This window comes from Corvus kubaryi, unplaced genomic scaffold (genome assembly GCF_017639235.1).
Source record: "Corvus kubaryi isolate FWS band 111438036 unplaced genomic scaffold, C.kubaryi_AGA036_p1.0 37036, whole genome shotgun sequence".
NCBI classification, from domain to species: Eukaryota; Metazoa; Chordata; class Aves; order Passeriformes; family Corvidae; genus Corvus; species Corvus kubaryi.
Window position 1 is genome coordinate 305,668 of NW_024581016.1, and position 15,832 is coordinate 321,499.

General features: G+C 48.9%; 1 protein-coding gene across 1 annotated transcript in view; it reads right to left on the reverse strand.

The window, feature by feature from the left end:
- Positions 1-840: 840 nt before the first annotated feature.
- The window catches only part of ITSN1 (intersectin 1), a gene marked incomplete at its 5' end in the record, with an annotated part of 73,002 nt that continues 58,010 nt past the window's right edge, over positions 841-15,832 (reverse strand). The window contains 11 exons of the mRNA XM_042020653.1: positions 841-2,968; positions 3,979-4,152; positions 4,606-4,689; positions 4,791-4,873; positions 6,432-6,553; positions 7,011-7,223; positions 8,727-8,894; positions 9,713-9,811; positions 10,563-10,746; positions 11,808-11,914; positions 12,706-12,852. Coding sequence (XP_041876587.1) covers positions 2,820-2,968; positions 3,979-4,152; positions 4,606-4,689; positions 4,791-4,873; positions 6,432-6,553; positions 7,011-7,223; positions 8,727-8,894; positions 9,713-9,811; positions 10,563-10,746; positions 11,808-11,914; positions 12,706-12,852 — 1,530 coding nt within the window. The remainder of the gene's footprint in view (positions 2,969-3,978; positions 4,153-4,605; positions 4,690-4,790; positions 4,874-6,431; positions 6,554-7,010; positions 7,224-8,726; positions 8,895-9,712; positions 9,812-10,562; positions 10,747-11,807; positions 11,915-12,705; positions 12,853-15,832) is intronic.

Consider the following 15,832-nt stretch of genomic DNA (forward strand, 5'->3'; position numbering starts at 1 on the left):
GGCTGGGCTGGGAGGGCTTTTCCAGCCTCAGGGATTCTGGGATTCTGGGATTCCAGGAAGCACAGCTCCATCTGGGAAGCCAACAGTGCCAATGTGCCATGGAGCTCCAAGGGCAAGTGAGCAAACAGCAACGCTGTCACCGGGGCATGGACACATCCTGTCCTCGATGCACAGGGACAGGATGAGCTTCCCCTTTAGGACTGGACCCATTATGAGGGATTCATTGGATATCTGTGAGCCAAACTCCAGCCTTTCCTCATCAATGTGTTTGAGTAACTCCTGCTGGCACTGATGGGAGTTAAACACTGCTGTGCATCGAGGGGAAGTGGGAAATCCCAAGCCATGGGGCTGGGAAGGTTCTTGTTCTGTCACAATTCTCCAAATGGTGCAATCGTACAGGCTGGTACAACAATTCCCTGGCAGTGCCCAAGGCCAGGCTGGACATTGGGGCTTGGAGCAGTGGGAGGTGTCCCTGCCATGGCAGGGGTGGCACTGGGTGGGCTTTGAGGTCCCTTCCAACCCAACCCATTCTGGCATTCTGGGATGCTCTGATGTCCATGACAAGGGTTGCAATCTGAGAGGGGCCCCTGAGTGAAGGCTCCCCCAGTTGCAGCACCAGATGAGCCTCAGGCAGGTGCAGCTCCTTGGGGCTCCCTCCAAAACCCTCCCCAAGGTTCCTGCATTCCAGCCACGAGACTTTTTTGTCCTGTTGGCCAACTCAGGTGTCACTGTCATTGATGCTGAGGAAATGATACTATCAAAAAAGTGATGCTACTTGTGAAACACTGAAGTGAATGTTCACCCTGTTGGCAGCTACTGAGTAAAATTAGGACAGCAATAAAAGGTTAGACAATGACATTTAATGGTACTCCAGTAATAGATTTTATCACTTTCTTTAGCCTACCACAACAATGTGTATTTCATATACACTATATTTAATAAAATGTTTTGATATGGAATTAGGAAGGCATGGGTTTAGTACTATTTACATATATTAATTGAAACAATTTTCTTAACAACATTGAAAAATAGAAACTTAAAGTTCTCTTAACCGTGTTTTCAGCCAGTTAGTAGTAAACAAATGCATGCCTAGGAAGTCACACTCCCTCTAAAACGTGGTCAGTTGAAAGTTTCTAACTAAAGTGTGTATCTCTGTTTTGTTTCAAAAAATACATAAGTATGTCTGTCATTTCTGATACAAAATTCTACACTATCTTCAATAAATAAATAATAAAGCGATTCTGAAAAGTATGAAATGTAAACTTTGTTGTCCCTCCAACACACAATTTTTTTCCTTCCCATTGCTTGAAACATTACAGTGGTCTTTTAGGAAATTATAATACACAGACACTTCCCAGCACAGTTTACACTTATTACCATACTGACCTACCTACCTGTTATGGATATATCCTAATTTCCTAATGGAAACCAATAAGACTTGGAGTGCTAGAGAACACCGCCGACACAGGAGAGGTGGGAACCAGTACTGAAAGGACATGCAAGGAACACCAAAACCTAACAACAGCTCCACGAGAACGTTCACATGCGAATGACACGGGCTGGCACCTCCCATCCGGAATGAAGTCCTTACAAAAATACCAGTGGATGCGTGGCAGGGCATGAACAAAAGGAATCCCAGCAGAACAAAGAGGAATTTGACTCTCAGGGGTCTTTCTTCCCCCGAGTCCAGACTCAGCAAAGCACTCTCACGGTGCCTGAGGGAAAGCAGACGTCAGTGCCCGCCTGAAGCCGGGAGCTTTGCCAGACGGGGATGTGGGCCTGGACGTGCGTATCCATGGAGTGGAAGGGATGGAGAGCCCTGGCATTCCCCCGCTGGCTTTGGGTTCCCCACGCTGCACCACCACGAGCTCTCTGGTCACACCCAGCACCCGCCCTGCGGGAGCTGCAGGACGTGGCTGCCCCGAACCCCGGCACAGCTCCATAGCCGGGCACCACGGACTGCTTTGCAAACCAGGCTCTGCAGGCTGGAAATTCGCTTCCCGAGCTGGAGCCGTGATTGTTTCTTCTCCCCCACTGCAGGTGACGATCACCCCTGGGAGCAGCAGCAGTAAAGGAGTACCAAGAGGTACACATGACATCCAGCAGGGCTCTGTGCCTCACCCTTGGCTTCCTGTCCCAGCACTTCCAGTCCTCTGGACAACAGGGACTTCCAAAGGGAAGTGGGGTGGACTCTTCTGGAGTGCAATTCATCTCTGTGCAGAAGGTCTGGACATCTTTTATTTTCAGGGGCAACACGAGTATGAAGTGGGATGTTCATAGAATCTTCTCTGTTTATAGATATAGACTATTTATTTTCTAAGTCTTTTCAGTACCATCATGAAGATCTTCAAAGATCTTCTTGCTGTGAAACCGCTCCTTCCATTCACGTCACATTTACACCCCACTCTGCTGAGCAATAGGCACAGAACTCCTCAAGGGGGAAAACCCTGCAGAAATCCTCCAAAACACACCCACACTGCCTTCTCCATGGAAATTAAAGAGCAGGGCAACAGCCACCTCTGTGGTTTGCCAGCCATCCCAACTGCAGCACAAGGAACTACAGGGTTGTTTCACCAGCCCAGGGAACCAACGCCAAGTTCCACACAGAGAGATTGAGGGAGATCTCCTCACTAAATTGGGATTCATGTGTTCAGTGAGAATTATCAAGGCACAAAGATGTTCCTGTTTGCTTTGATAACCCTCTGACGTGTGAAGGGCGAGCAGTAGTTTCATGCTACACCAGCAAGGACTCGGTGACAGCTTCTGCAGACACCTCCTGCAGTGAACTCCGGCTGAATTCCGACATCCACCCCTCTCTCCTAAGGCTCATCAAACAACTGCAGGTCCAGGCGCACCACGATCTCTCCTGTGGGGACTTCGTGCAGAAGGAGACACTTTGTAACTGGTCCCTTGGAACCCTGATCCTTCTTGATGTCTGCCACACGGATCTCTGTCCTGCCCAAAAAGTCTGGAATGCAAAAACACAGTGTGCTCAGGAAAGGGAAGGCAGAGTCTGCAGAAGGACCTGAACTTCCACCCACACACAACAGAAGAGAAAACAAGTCTTCAGTCCAACTCTACTCGTGCACTTGAAGAGGGCCAAAGGCTGCCAAGCTGCATAGAAGGGGATTTAGCCAGACCATGTTAAACAGCAGCAGCATTAAAAATGGGGCCATAAGTGGAAAATCCAACTACAGAATTCACAGATGCCTTGGTTCAGGGACTTCTTGATTTTATGATATGTTAGAAGAAGACCAAAAGTTGCTGAACAGTTAAACCTGAGTGTGAAGCCTCTGGAGATGACAGAGCCAAGCAGGGCATCAGCCCAGCAACAAGGTCAACGGGCCAGTACCAGTCCCATCCAAACACTGCCTGAGAGATCACGACTCCAGAATACACCCTGTGATGCTCCACATGTTTATTCCAGCTCATGAAATAAGAATGAGAGAGGCTGTGGACTCCCCATCCCTGCAAGTGTTCAAGGCCACTCTGGATGGGGCTTGGAGCAGCCTGGGATAGTGGAAGGTGTCCCTGCCCATGGAAGGGGTTGGAACTGGATGATCCTTAAGGTCCCTTCCCACCCAAAACCGTTCCATGATTCTATTGGGTTTGGAATCCTGGGCTCATTTTATATAACAGGAAGGCATTTCTCTTCCTCCTGCAGGAACCCATCCATGTGCAAGCAGCATCCAGAGCTTTCTGGAGTCTTAGCAGGATTACAAACCACACTTTAGTTGTTGTCAATCGCACAAGAAAAGGAACTCTCAAAACCCAGAGGGAGCTGGACTCTTTTTGTGCTGATACTGGGGTGGAGCAAGGGTAAGTTGACTCCCAAATATGCAAAGCAGGTCAAATCTGGGGTGTCTTTAAAGATCATCTCCCAGCCCAGCCCATTCCCTCTGATTTCCCTCAGCAGGACTGCACCTCCTCAGAACAGAGCTTTGCAAGCGCCCTTGGCAGGGGCAGCCCCATACGCACCATCTGGGGAGAACTGGTCCCGCTCAAACACCGTGATGCACAGCACGTCCTGCTCCAGGTCCTTGATGAAGAACTGGCAGTTGGAATTCCACTTGGGATTGAGGGTGTCCTGGATGGTCTTGGTGATGTGGCACTGGGAGCCCATGGTCACCTCGCAGTAGGGGTTACTCTTTCCTGGGAAGATAGGAACAAACAGAAACGAGTGGGGCTTTTTTAGCTGTGTGATCCTGCTCCTGAGCTTCCTTCTACTCCGACAGCCAACTGAGCTGGGAAAGACCTTGGCCAGACCAGGGCTCTGGCCCCATCCCAGGCTCTGCTTCACTGCCTTTGTAATGGGCTACACTAACATCACAGTGAATACTCTGCTCTGCTGGGTGCTGAGCACCCTCCACTCTTCCCTGCAGGACTTTATGGCTGCTTTGGTGGAAACTCAGTCAGTCTGAAACAAAAGCCTCATGCAGGACAACTGCAGGACCACAGCTGAGCTGCACAAATTCACTTCCACCTATTTTACCTTAATTAAACCCACATCATTAACAAAATCATGTCTGGGACAGAACCCCTGCAGAGTTAGGCTGGCAAACGGGAATGTCTTCTCGATGGAGCAAAGAAAGCCAAGGCACTCACCATGGGACCTGCAAGGTTTTAGTTCAATGCCTTCAACAACATTCACCATCAGCCTCCCGATGCCTGTTGCTCTCTGAGAGCGAACTGTGGTGGAACAGAAGAGCAGAGAGAAACGTCACCAACGGATCTTCCTGCCCATGGACTTTCCCTCAAAAGATGAGACCCCCCCACATCCTGTGCTGTACCTAGGTAGGCCTTTTCCCTCTTCTTCTTTTCAGTCTCTATGTAAAGTTCTGAAGCAGCTTTGATCTTCTGAACCCAGGCAGTCCTTTGGAAGGAAAGGAGAAAAAAAAAGTTGCAAAATGCCATTTCCATTTTTCCCTGCTGGAGCACAGCAGACAAAACTAAAGCTGTCCCTCCTTCACAGGCAAGGCTCTGGCCCCATCCCACAGCTGTCTGCCTGAAAGGGATCTTACTGGAATTCACAGCACCTGCAGGATGTAACCATCCCAGGCAGCAAATCCCACCACACAAAGAAAGCTCAAGAGAACCATGAGCAGGAGACGCTTGATGAGAAAACAAAATGTCTAAAGAACAGATTTGCTTTCATCCAGCCCTTTGCTTCCCGCAATAAACTGACTCCTAGGAGCCAGGAGGTACAAGGCACTGGGGTTGCTGAGGTGGCCACTGTCCTTGGTCCCTGAGACTTCCTACCAAATTCTTCTGACTCTTGGGACATTAAAAGCATAACTTGGGGAGTCCACAGGTGGTGAATGGGCCCTTCTGGGAAATCATTTCATGCTTAAGAATCACACAGTCTCCTGAGTTGGAAGGGACCCACATGGATCACTGAGTCCAGCTCCTGACCCCAGCAATCCCAGCCCGTGCCTGAAGGAGACTGAGGGGGAAGGCTGACAGGGGAAAAGGGTGGCAGATGGGCTACTAAGTGACCTCGAGGGCTTAGAAGAACTGCTGTGACATACAAGGGAGCCTGAGACCTGAGTCAAGGAAACAAGGGAGAATCTGGAAGCTGTGGATCCATTTCTGAACCCCAAATGAAGAGCTGCTGCTCCACAGGACATTCATGGTTTGGGTTGGGAGGGATCCTAAAGCCCATCCAGTGCCACCCCTGCCATGGCAGGGACACCTCCCACTGTCCCAGGCTGCTCCAAGCCCCAGTGTCCAGCCTGGCCTTGGACACTTCCCAGGATGGGGCAGACACACCTCAAGATGTTTTATACATTTTGTGTATCAGAAATTGGAGGGTCCTACAGTTCCCAGCTGGGACAACACGGTATCTGCAGTAGGGGGAGGGGTTTGATGCACATTCAGCTTTCAGTTTTTAGGAAAAGTTCTCTTCCAAGACCTTACATTTGCAAAGAGAAGCCTTTACAGTGTAAGTCAGTGTAGTTTTCTCTCTGTAACCTTGCCAGAGACAAAAACCTCCAGCTGAAGATTTAAGGGTGTCTTCCCTTTGACTTTTCCAGTCTGAACTGAATTGGGTAAAACTAACGTGGTTTAGTTTGGTAGGTTCTGCTTCAAATTTCACTTGATCTTCCTTGATCTCCTTCAACATCCAGCCACACAAATGCTTTCACTGCACAGACAAACAGCTGGTAACAGCAGAAGATAGAATTGCATCTTTTGGCTTCCTCACATTACCATAAAATGTGAAATGCAGCCTAAATATCCACCCTCAGCCATTTCTAGCTGGAATTCAGGAAACATCATTATTTCTCCCTCCTTTTCAGATCACCATATTCTCAAAAAGGAATTTTCCAGTCTTGTAAAATGACCAGCTTGGAGAGTGCTCTGCAAGTTTCCATCATAACCATTCCCATCCTACCTTTGCACCAAACTTTTCAAGGGCTCACGAAGGCACTTACCTTTCATTAATGCTTTCGGCCCGGAGTGTGTAGACTCTGTCAATGTGGGAGATGTGGAAGATGGGCTCATCTCCAGAAGGGTCTGTGGGTAATTTTACCAGTACCTCATTTAGGAAAATGGGCTGTAAAACATCAGCAAAGCTGGAATTGTACTGCAGAGTCTGAATGGGAGCATTCAGCACACATCAGCTCACAGCAGGTTTATTGCATGCCCCAAGTATCTCCCCTCTTCTGCCTCCCAGCTTTCTTCAGAAAATTTTAAAAGTTGACAAAGATAGAGGTGCCTGCAGAGCCTGGAAACACTCCTGGAGAGAGCCAAGCACAGCATTGTCTCCTTCTCCCCGAGAGCAGCAAACACCGCTCTCCCTCCGCTGCCTCAAGCCCTCATGGAAGAGTTTCGTTCAAACAAAACTTCAAAAGCATCTTTTCTTATCTCACTGGATCACACAGCCACCTTTCCTGCCATCAGTCTCTGAACCCCAAAGCTTTCAAACCTCTTCTCTAGGAAGGCTCTTGCCCACGCCCCCAGCATGGAGCTACTGAGCCCTGTCCCCATCCCCGTGTCGGAGCAGCACTTACAGTTTTGTACATTTTGTATTGCAGGTTGGACTTGGGGCTGAAGACCTTGTCTGTGCCGGAAGAGCCGAGAGGTTTTATGATCTGAGTGAGGAGGAGGAAGTCGTTGAAGAGAAAACCATACAGCTCCTTGTTACTCTTGGCTTTATAGAGCTTCCCACTGTGCAGGAACTTGCGTGGTCCCAAGCAGTTTGTAACTGAATTAAAAACGAGTTGCTGCGAAAAGTAGAAGAAGAACAACAACGCACTGTATAAAGTGAAACAATCGGGGCTGCCCTGCAAGAGACCAAATACAGTTTTGAGTCCTGGTTCCAGTCTGTGTCACAGGGATGACGAGCGATGCCCCGAGCATGACAAGCGGTGCAAGTCACAGAAGGCTCCGTGAGAGTCCCCTTGAAGGCAGCCCATCAGTCACAGGGGCACGGCTGGGCAGGCAGGGGGAAGCCAAAAGCATCTGTGCCCCCTTGCCACGCACATGCACCTCCAGGAGTGGGACTGGGCCACGGGGACCTGTCCTGGATTAGCAGCAGCTCTGCAAACGGCCTCTCCACAGGCTGAGCTTCCTTAAGGGCTGGATTCTGAATTGTGTTTGAATTTCACCCCTTGAAATACCCCAAAGGATTCCAGATGGCCACAATACCCCCAGTTAGAGCTGCTGACCACTGGGACTGGCACAATCCCAGATTCAGCCGGCCTTGTTAGGCATGAGCAGAGTCTTGCCCTTGCCTAAAGTGCCATTTTCAGGTTTATTTTCACCAGGGAATGGCACAGCTCTCACCACCCTGGGCAGCTGGATCTGGAGTGGCTCCTTTGGCAGGCTGGAAACCCCTCGGACAGACAACAGGGAGAGGCTGGACTGTTCCCTGCCATGGGCTGGAGGCTGCTGCTGGTGTTGCGGTGGCAGCAAGCACCACAGGCTCTTTCAGGGTATGGATTTGCTGTTCTGGGGCCAGGCAGCACCTACAGAAGATAGAAGCAGCCCCTTTCCTTCAGGCAGTGGCTGGCAGACAGCTGACTGTGCTGACATTGTCACACACGTCCTTCTCCCAGGACAGTCAGACTTCCTGAGGTGAAATGCAATTTTTCTACTTTATGAACCAACCAGTACTTGTTATTTTTTTACCTTTTAGAACTGAAAACTCTGAAAATCAACTTGTGATCTGTCTGCCTCTGTTACCTCCACCAACAGGAAGGCCATCAGAATATCCTCCCTCCTTTTGCAGGACATACAAACACAGTATTTCTAGAAACTTATCACATAACCATAAAAAATAACATGGAATGGGAGGCAGGGATTCTCTCTGTAAAGTCTCCAGAGACTTGAGCAGTATTCTTGAGTTTTCAATTGTATACAAAGCTTTATCACAGAAAATATTTCTAAATATTTGGTTTTTTAAGCACTCCAAAGTGGTCAGGTGCAGCTTTGGGGTGGGATACAGCAGTCCCGTAACCAGTGTACCATAAAGAACTGGGAAACTGGGAAGCTGTGGTTCCAAACTGCAGCATTGAACCCGGGACTGGTCCGGAGCCAGGCAACCAAGCAGGATTTACCCCGAGGGGGCAGGAACACGAGCAGCAACCAGGATGACGTGCAGGAGGGAAGGGAGCCGAGGACAGGTGGGAGCAGGGACTGGGACTGTGGGGTTGACTGGTGCCCGTGTGCCCTGTGCTGCGGTGCCATGAGCGAGCCGTGGCTGGTCCCGAGCGAGCCCCCGTTACCTCGGAGAGGCCCTCGCACTGCACGTGGGCCTGGATCCACTCCAGCCTGTCCGAGTTCTCCTTCTCCCGCACGCCCTCGTTCACCTGCGAGCACAGCTCCTCCGCCTTCTCCAGGGCATGCTTCAGGTGGCTGTGGTCAGGGTGGTTCTCGGGGGTGTTCTCTATTATCTACACACAAAGAAACCCAGCACGAGGCTTCTGTCACCACAGCTCAGCTGCATTCGCTCTCTCAGCCCCACACTTCCATTCTAGGGCTTTATTTCCAGCCAATATGTCCCACATTCATTTTCCTCCTTGAAAGACATGAAAAATGGGAGACAAACACTTTGTGGGAACAGCTGGATTGCAGGCCTGCCTGCACAGCCTTTGTACCAGGACACTGCTGGCTCCTCGGACAGAAGCACACACATTGCAGCCAAATACAGAAGCACAGCCACGACTGCTGAAGGAATCCCTGAAATGCCAACATCCAGTTTGTAATTCCCTGTGAAAGCCTTGGGCCAAGTTCCGTGGCGTCATTTGGGATGGGAAGTGTTAAGCAACAAATGGAAGTTAGGAAAGGGCTGGAAGTTCTCCAGCACCATCAGCTGCACAGGGAGGGGGGGAACCTGCAGCAATCCAGGCTCAGCATCACCTCCCAGCCTGTGGGGAGGGAATGGCACTGTGGGGAAAGCCAAATATGAGCACAAGGTTGACTTGTTGCTTCTGTTCTCTGAATTCTAAGTTTTCATTCAGCACCCGCTGCCTTCTGGTTCTTTGGGTGCAAGTTTTACACCCTTTTTTAATGGAAACACCAAGTTGTTTTGCTAAAGCCCAAGGAATTATCCCACTTTCTATACTGGAATCGAGTATTAAAGGACACCCCACATTCCCCAGCACATCAGAAATCTCACAGTGACAAAGCCTGACACAAATAAGGAAACAACCTCGTAATTAAGGTATAAGCAAAGCAGCACCAAACCCATCACGTGTGCAAAGGAACGTACATTTTTAATTATTAGTGGGTATCTGGTTACCCGTTGCATAGGCTTTAGTAGAAAACTTGATAGTGGCATTCCTTTACAGCGAGGATCCATTGCTAACCTCTGAAACATTAGAGAGGTAAAATCTGGTTAGTCAGGTGGTTCAAACCCTGAAAAAGGAGCTCCTCCAAGAAAGGAAAAGGGAAGGCAGTAAATGAGCACCAATCCTCAGCTAAATCTGCCCTGAGATCACAACATCAGGAGGAGAATTCCTTGTGGTTTTTACAACACTTCTTCACCTGCCTTGTCTGGACAAGAATCCCAGAATCATCAGGGCTGGAAGAGCCCTTCAGGATCATCCAGTGCCTCCCCAGCATCACCCCAAACCCTGTCCCCAAGGGCCACATCCAGAGTCCTCTGGGACACTCGCAGAGATAGTGACTCCAGCACTCCCTGGGCAGCTCATTCCAGTTCCTGACCACCCTGTGAGGGAAAAATATTTTCTCATCATCACCCTGAGCCTTTCCTGGTGCAATTTGAGGCATTTCCTCTCCTCCTTTCCCTTGGCACACGGCAGCAGAGCCCGACCCCCCCTCACTGCCCCTCCTGTCAGGGACTTGTGCAGAGCCACAAGGTCCCCCCTGAGCCTCCTTTGCTCCAGCCTGAGCCCCTTTCCCAGCTCCCTCAGCCGCTCCTGGGGCTCCAGCCCCTTCCCAGCTCCCTTCCCTGCCCTGGACATGCTCCAGCCCCTCCAGGTCCTTTTTCAAGTGAGTGGCCGAGGAGTGGACACAGCCCTCGAGGTGGGGCCTCATGTTCAGCAGATGGGCCGAGTGAAAAGATGCACAGAATTCCCAGGGGTTGCTGCTTCTCTTACCTTGACAAACTCCTTGAACTCGGGCACTTCATCCGTCTTCTGCTGGATGAGGGCGGCCCCGTTGAGCTGGCAGCTGCAGAACCTGATGTAGGGCTGCATGTGGGGCAGCTGGGCTGTCAGGATGTCCCCGATCATCTTCACCGGCATCTTCTCCCCGGACATCTTCTTCCGCACGCGCAGGGCCCTGAGCAGGAGCAGGGCACGGGGGTTGGACAAAGAGCCACTCCTCAGTTATGGAATAAAGGGGTGGGTTCTTATTCATTATTGAAACCCAGAGAATGACAAATACATCAGCCACAAGATTTACTGCAAGGATACAATAACCAAGGCTGCACCCTCAGCCAACAACTTTCCCTCTCATGGTCACCCAGCTGCTGTTTGAAATTAATGCAATGTCAGATCAGAGGTGATAGAAAAAGGTAATTTCCTTTTCTATTAGTTTAGAAAGAGAGCTACTGATGTGTGAGGGAGGGAGGGAAAACCCCCATCACTTCAACCTCAAAGCTAGTCCCAGGTTTTCACCTGGTTTCCTAAGGAAAGGTTCTTTGTCATTTGTCCTGTCACCACCACAACTTTTCAACTTGTGAGCCATTTTCAAATACATTTTACAAAAAAAAAAAGGAGATACTACAAAGCTGTAAAATGCCTGTAGGTACAGTGAAAATTAGCAGCTCAGTAGGGAAAGAGAAGAACTTTATTAATGCTCTTGCTCCCCTCACTCAGTTTCCCTGGCACTGGGTTTCCTGGCATGAGTTGGGTGCTGGGAGCCTTTGGAGAAGGGTGCTCTGGGCATGAATCCTTTGGGAACCAGGCTCTGTTCAGCACAGCCAGGTCCCAGCCCACACTCATTAAGGGAATGCCCCAGCCAGCTTGGCATGAGGGAGGTTCTTGTGCCTTGGTTTGCACTCACAGACAGCAGGACTGCGGCTGGGGCTGCACTGGGACAGAGGCAGGGCAAGTCCTGCCCTGTGGGAAGCCTTGGCAAGTCCTGCTCTTCAGGGGAGAGGAGGATTTGCCTTCTGGAGCACAGGAACAAAGTGCAAATGGCAGAGAACTGCTGGGTTCTTCTCAACAACTCACAGCAAACGCTGTCCAAGGTTTGCTTTTTCCCACAAGGAGAAACACGGGGCCTTTCTGGTTAGGATTTGTGTAAGTGGCAAATATTTTCATGCAGCTAAAAGGAGAAGCAGGGGGAGAGGCCCAGGATTCTGTTTTTGTTAAGTATGGGGGGGAAAACCAACTTACTTCAGTAGTTTTATATTGCACATAATCAGCTCCTTCCAGTTAACAAAAATCATGGCAACTTCTTTTTCTGTGACCAGCTCAGATTCCATCAGCGGTTTCTGGAAGATCTGGGGAGGCAGAAATGAGGCCATTTAGAGCATACAGGGTAAGTACAGACACACTTCCAGCACACTCCCTGTCCCAGCCAGCCATCGTGTTCCCTGGAATGGGTGGGATAAGGAGACCCTCAGCTAGGAGGGGCTTTAACAGGGAATACTCTGAATTTGTAGGGGTGGTGGTGTTAATTCTGATCTGGATAATCTGTTTGAAACCTGGGAATTTTAGCCAGAAGTCTCCTGCAAAAGACTCCAGAATTCCTTTGATAATGCACCCGAAAATAGGTTTTCCTTTGGACTCTTTTATGGAAGTTCTGATTTCTCTGAGTGTCTCAGGTTTGCATGTCTTGAACTCTTCTTCAGAAAAGGGCTTTGCTTCTCTGTCAAACGAATTGTCCATAGTTGTCTGTACTAATTCCTTTTTTTTCTACCTCTAAAGCCAATCACAGGAAGTGATAACTGAGCCCCACTGCGAGCATGGAAAATGTGCTTCATTTAAGAACATTTGATTAAGTTTCAGAACTTGTACATGAGAAATAAACACTGAGAGTGAGGAGCAAAAAGGGTTTGCTAAAATGATACCTCAAACATCAGCATTTTGCTGATGGTAACACAAGGGACTGACACGGTTTGCACCCGCCCACACTCACCCACAGCTGTATCTGTATAAACACACACAAATGAGGATTGGACAGAGAGCCCCCAAGGGAGGCAGAGCCAGCAGGGAAATGCAGTAACTGCACAGTGCAAGGACTGAATTGGTTGAGGGACAAGAGTGGCCCAAGCCTGCAGAGCTGCCTCACCTCTGTCACCAGCTGCAGGTCATTGACGTAGTTCTCCTCGGTGACGATGAGCTCGTGGATGTAGCCCTGCCTCTTCCTCTCCGTGGGTGTCAGCATGTCCAGGAGGTGCAGGTCTGCACACCCTGCAAAACACAACAGCACCCTGGGCTTTACTCACAGCTGTTTGCAGAGGGATTCAGGCCTGTGGCAGCTACAGCAGCACTGAGTGAACAGGAACTGCTGCCTGTTCGGTCACTTAATTATCGTTCACATGGCACAGTCCCAGCAAAGCTTCACCTCACAGTGACTCCAAACATTCCATTTAACACCTTTATTTTATTTATTAAAACAAAGGCCATCCCTGAGTGTGAACTCTTCCCTGGTGGCCAAGCTTAAAAGTCCCCCTCACCCTGCCTGCCCATTCCCAACCTCACTCTGGAGGTCCCCGACCCCTTGGGTTGTGTCATTCCAATCCCACATGGATGGCTGGCAATGAAAAACAGGGGAAAAGACTTCATGTGGTGTGAGGAAAACGCAGAGACATCCCAAAGGGAGTTAGGGAAGAGCTGCCGTGAACCTGACACTCCGAGGGGCACTTTGGAATGATTCCCTCAGATGATGGATGGCCTAAATCCAAGGTTCACCTTTACCCTTCTGGTCAAAGAGATCCTGCTCAAGAAGGGCCTGCAGGGCCTCTTTACTTCTTGACATTTCAGTTAAAAACTGCTCCTAAATATTTGAAGGGCTCGAGCCAGGATACACAAAGGTCACTGGAGATCCCCAGATTTCACTGATTTCTGGGCCAAGCCAAAGGGGTGGATTTTATTCTCCTTTATGTTTAAAAGCCCAGGAAAAGGTTGTCACTAAGAGCTCATCTTCCATCAGTTTTGTCCTTTCATTGTTGCAAACCTCCCTTGATCCTCCCCTGTAGATGGGAGGATTTTTCTATCAATTCCACAATCTCACTTTTTGTTTTCTACTCTGAATTAGACAGAACATTAATTCCGTCCTTTCTTCTGCAGGCCATTATTTTTTCAGCTGAGCCTAATCAAGTTCTTCTGAGACAGGAACACAGAATGTTTTCTTCCAGTTTTTGCTACTTCTCTGCACGAAATACAATGCATTTCAAAAAGCAAAGTTCATTTCAAACAGGTGGAAAACGTTTGGCTCTGAAAATTATCTATTTCAACTATTTTCACACAACCAAAACTCCCCAGTTGAATTCTTTCCCTCACCCCTCAGCAAATCCAGTATATTTCCCATGGAGACAAACTGTCCTCATGGAAACATCAGGCCCCAGGTAACTCTTTCAGTTCTTTGCATATAAAGTCAGTACTTAGGGAGTATTTCCTGCATTTCTAGCTTCCTGAATGGAGCTCAGACAATGCCACTGGAAAGGTCCAGGTGTATCACCGTTATTTCCATGGAATACCAGCAATTGCTGCTTTAACTGATCTGGGCTCCTGAAAGGGGAATGATGGATTTGACTTTAAAATAACAACAACAAAAAAAAAAAAACAAACCAAACCAAACCAACCAAAACCCAAACAAAACCAAATGGAACAAAGCCAGCAAGGGAGATACAGACAGTCAAGGCAGTTTCCTCTCTGAGTCTGAAGCTGGGAAGGGAGCAGGTTGGAAGCTGGGATCAGGTTGGAAGCAGAGGCACATTGATAAGGCTCCCTTGAGACACGGGATGTCACAGCCCTTCACAAAGTGCAGCTGAAACTTTGCTTGGAGTAAGAAGCAGATCTGGAGAAATATCAACTTTATGCCAAAACAATGAATTTTTGGGCCCTCTCAAAAGCCAGAAGTTTCCTTTCTGTTGAATAAATGCCTGATTTCAGAGCTGTTTCTTTGGTACCAAGTAAACCAGAGGTCTGAGAAACAGGCCCAGTTCTCCCAATGCTTCATTAGAAGTGAACCAAGTGTTTAATTACTTCTCCCTGGGGAAGCTACTGTTCAAAGATGTGACAACCTTGGTCTGAAAGTGATTTCCAATCCCCAACCCCTTGGAGGAAGCACTGACATTTTGAATAATGAACCATTTTAGTGGCTCCCTTGGCAGCCAGCTGGGGTGTGAATGGGCTGCTCTGAATCATGACAAACACTCTGCTTTTGGGTATGAAATATTTGGGAAAGAAGCCCAAATCTGAGTAGAACATGCAGGAGAGACTTTTCTGGTATGGGGTTTTCTTTGTGAGGTGCACAGGTACAGAGATTTTCTTGTCTTTGTATTAAAAACACGAATTAAAACTGGGTTTCTTTCCAGGTGGAAATAAATGTCTGGCTCGTTTTTCATGGATGCCAAAGAGTTTTGGTGAACTGAATTCCACTGATCACAGAATCATGGAATGTTTGGGTTGGGAGGGATCCTAAAGCCCACCCAGTGCCACCCCTGCCATGGCAGGGACACCTCCCACTGTCCCAGGCTGCTCCAAGCCCCAATGTCCAGCCTGGCCTTGGGCACTGCCAGGGATCCAGGGGCAGCCCCAGCTGCTCTGGGCAATTCTTTGCTTCAATCCAGTAAAGCCAGGAAAGGATGGGGAAATGACAATAATTAACTTGGTTTGTTCTCAGGAGTGTGAATCCATGAATTCTGTTCCTCTGGCTGGACTTGGAGAACCAACAGACAAATGCTGTAACTACAAATCTGTGCTTTGACCTCCCATCACCACAGTCCCTGCAGATTAAAGGGCTCCAAAAATGCAAAAAATCACTTCAGAGTAAAGATATTGTTCCTCTTCCTTACAAAGTCAGCCCTGAAGATCTGCGTCTCCCAAGATAAACATTAAGCCCAAAACAAGATGCTGCTTTTTGGGAAGGGAGGTTCTGTTTTGGAAATCACTGATCCACATTCATGGGCACAGCTGCTGATTCCTTTTCATTGGGGAGGTTTTCTAACCAGTGCCACTGCCAGATTTCCCTGTAAGCCTCGTGCTGGCCCAGTCTGTAGTGAAAAGGTCACAGGAGACAGGAATCTGTCCTGATAGAGGGAACCAGGAGCAGGCAAAAATGATGTCACAGTTTTCCTCCAAATTCTTAAGGAGAAGGGAACAGCACACCAGGAGAGCAGCCCTTCACTCAGGTAAATCATACATGGAATCCCAGGATCCCTGAGGCTGGAAAAGCCCTCCCAGCCCAGCCA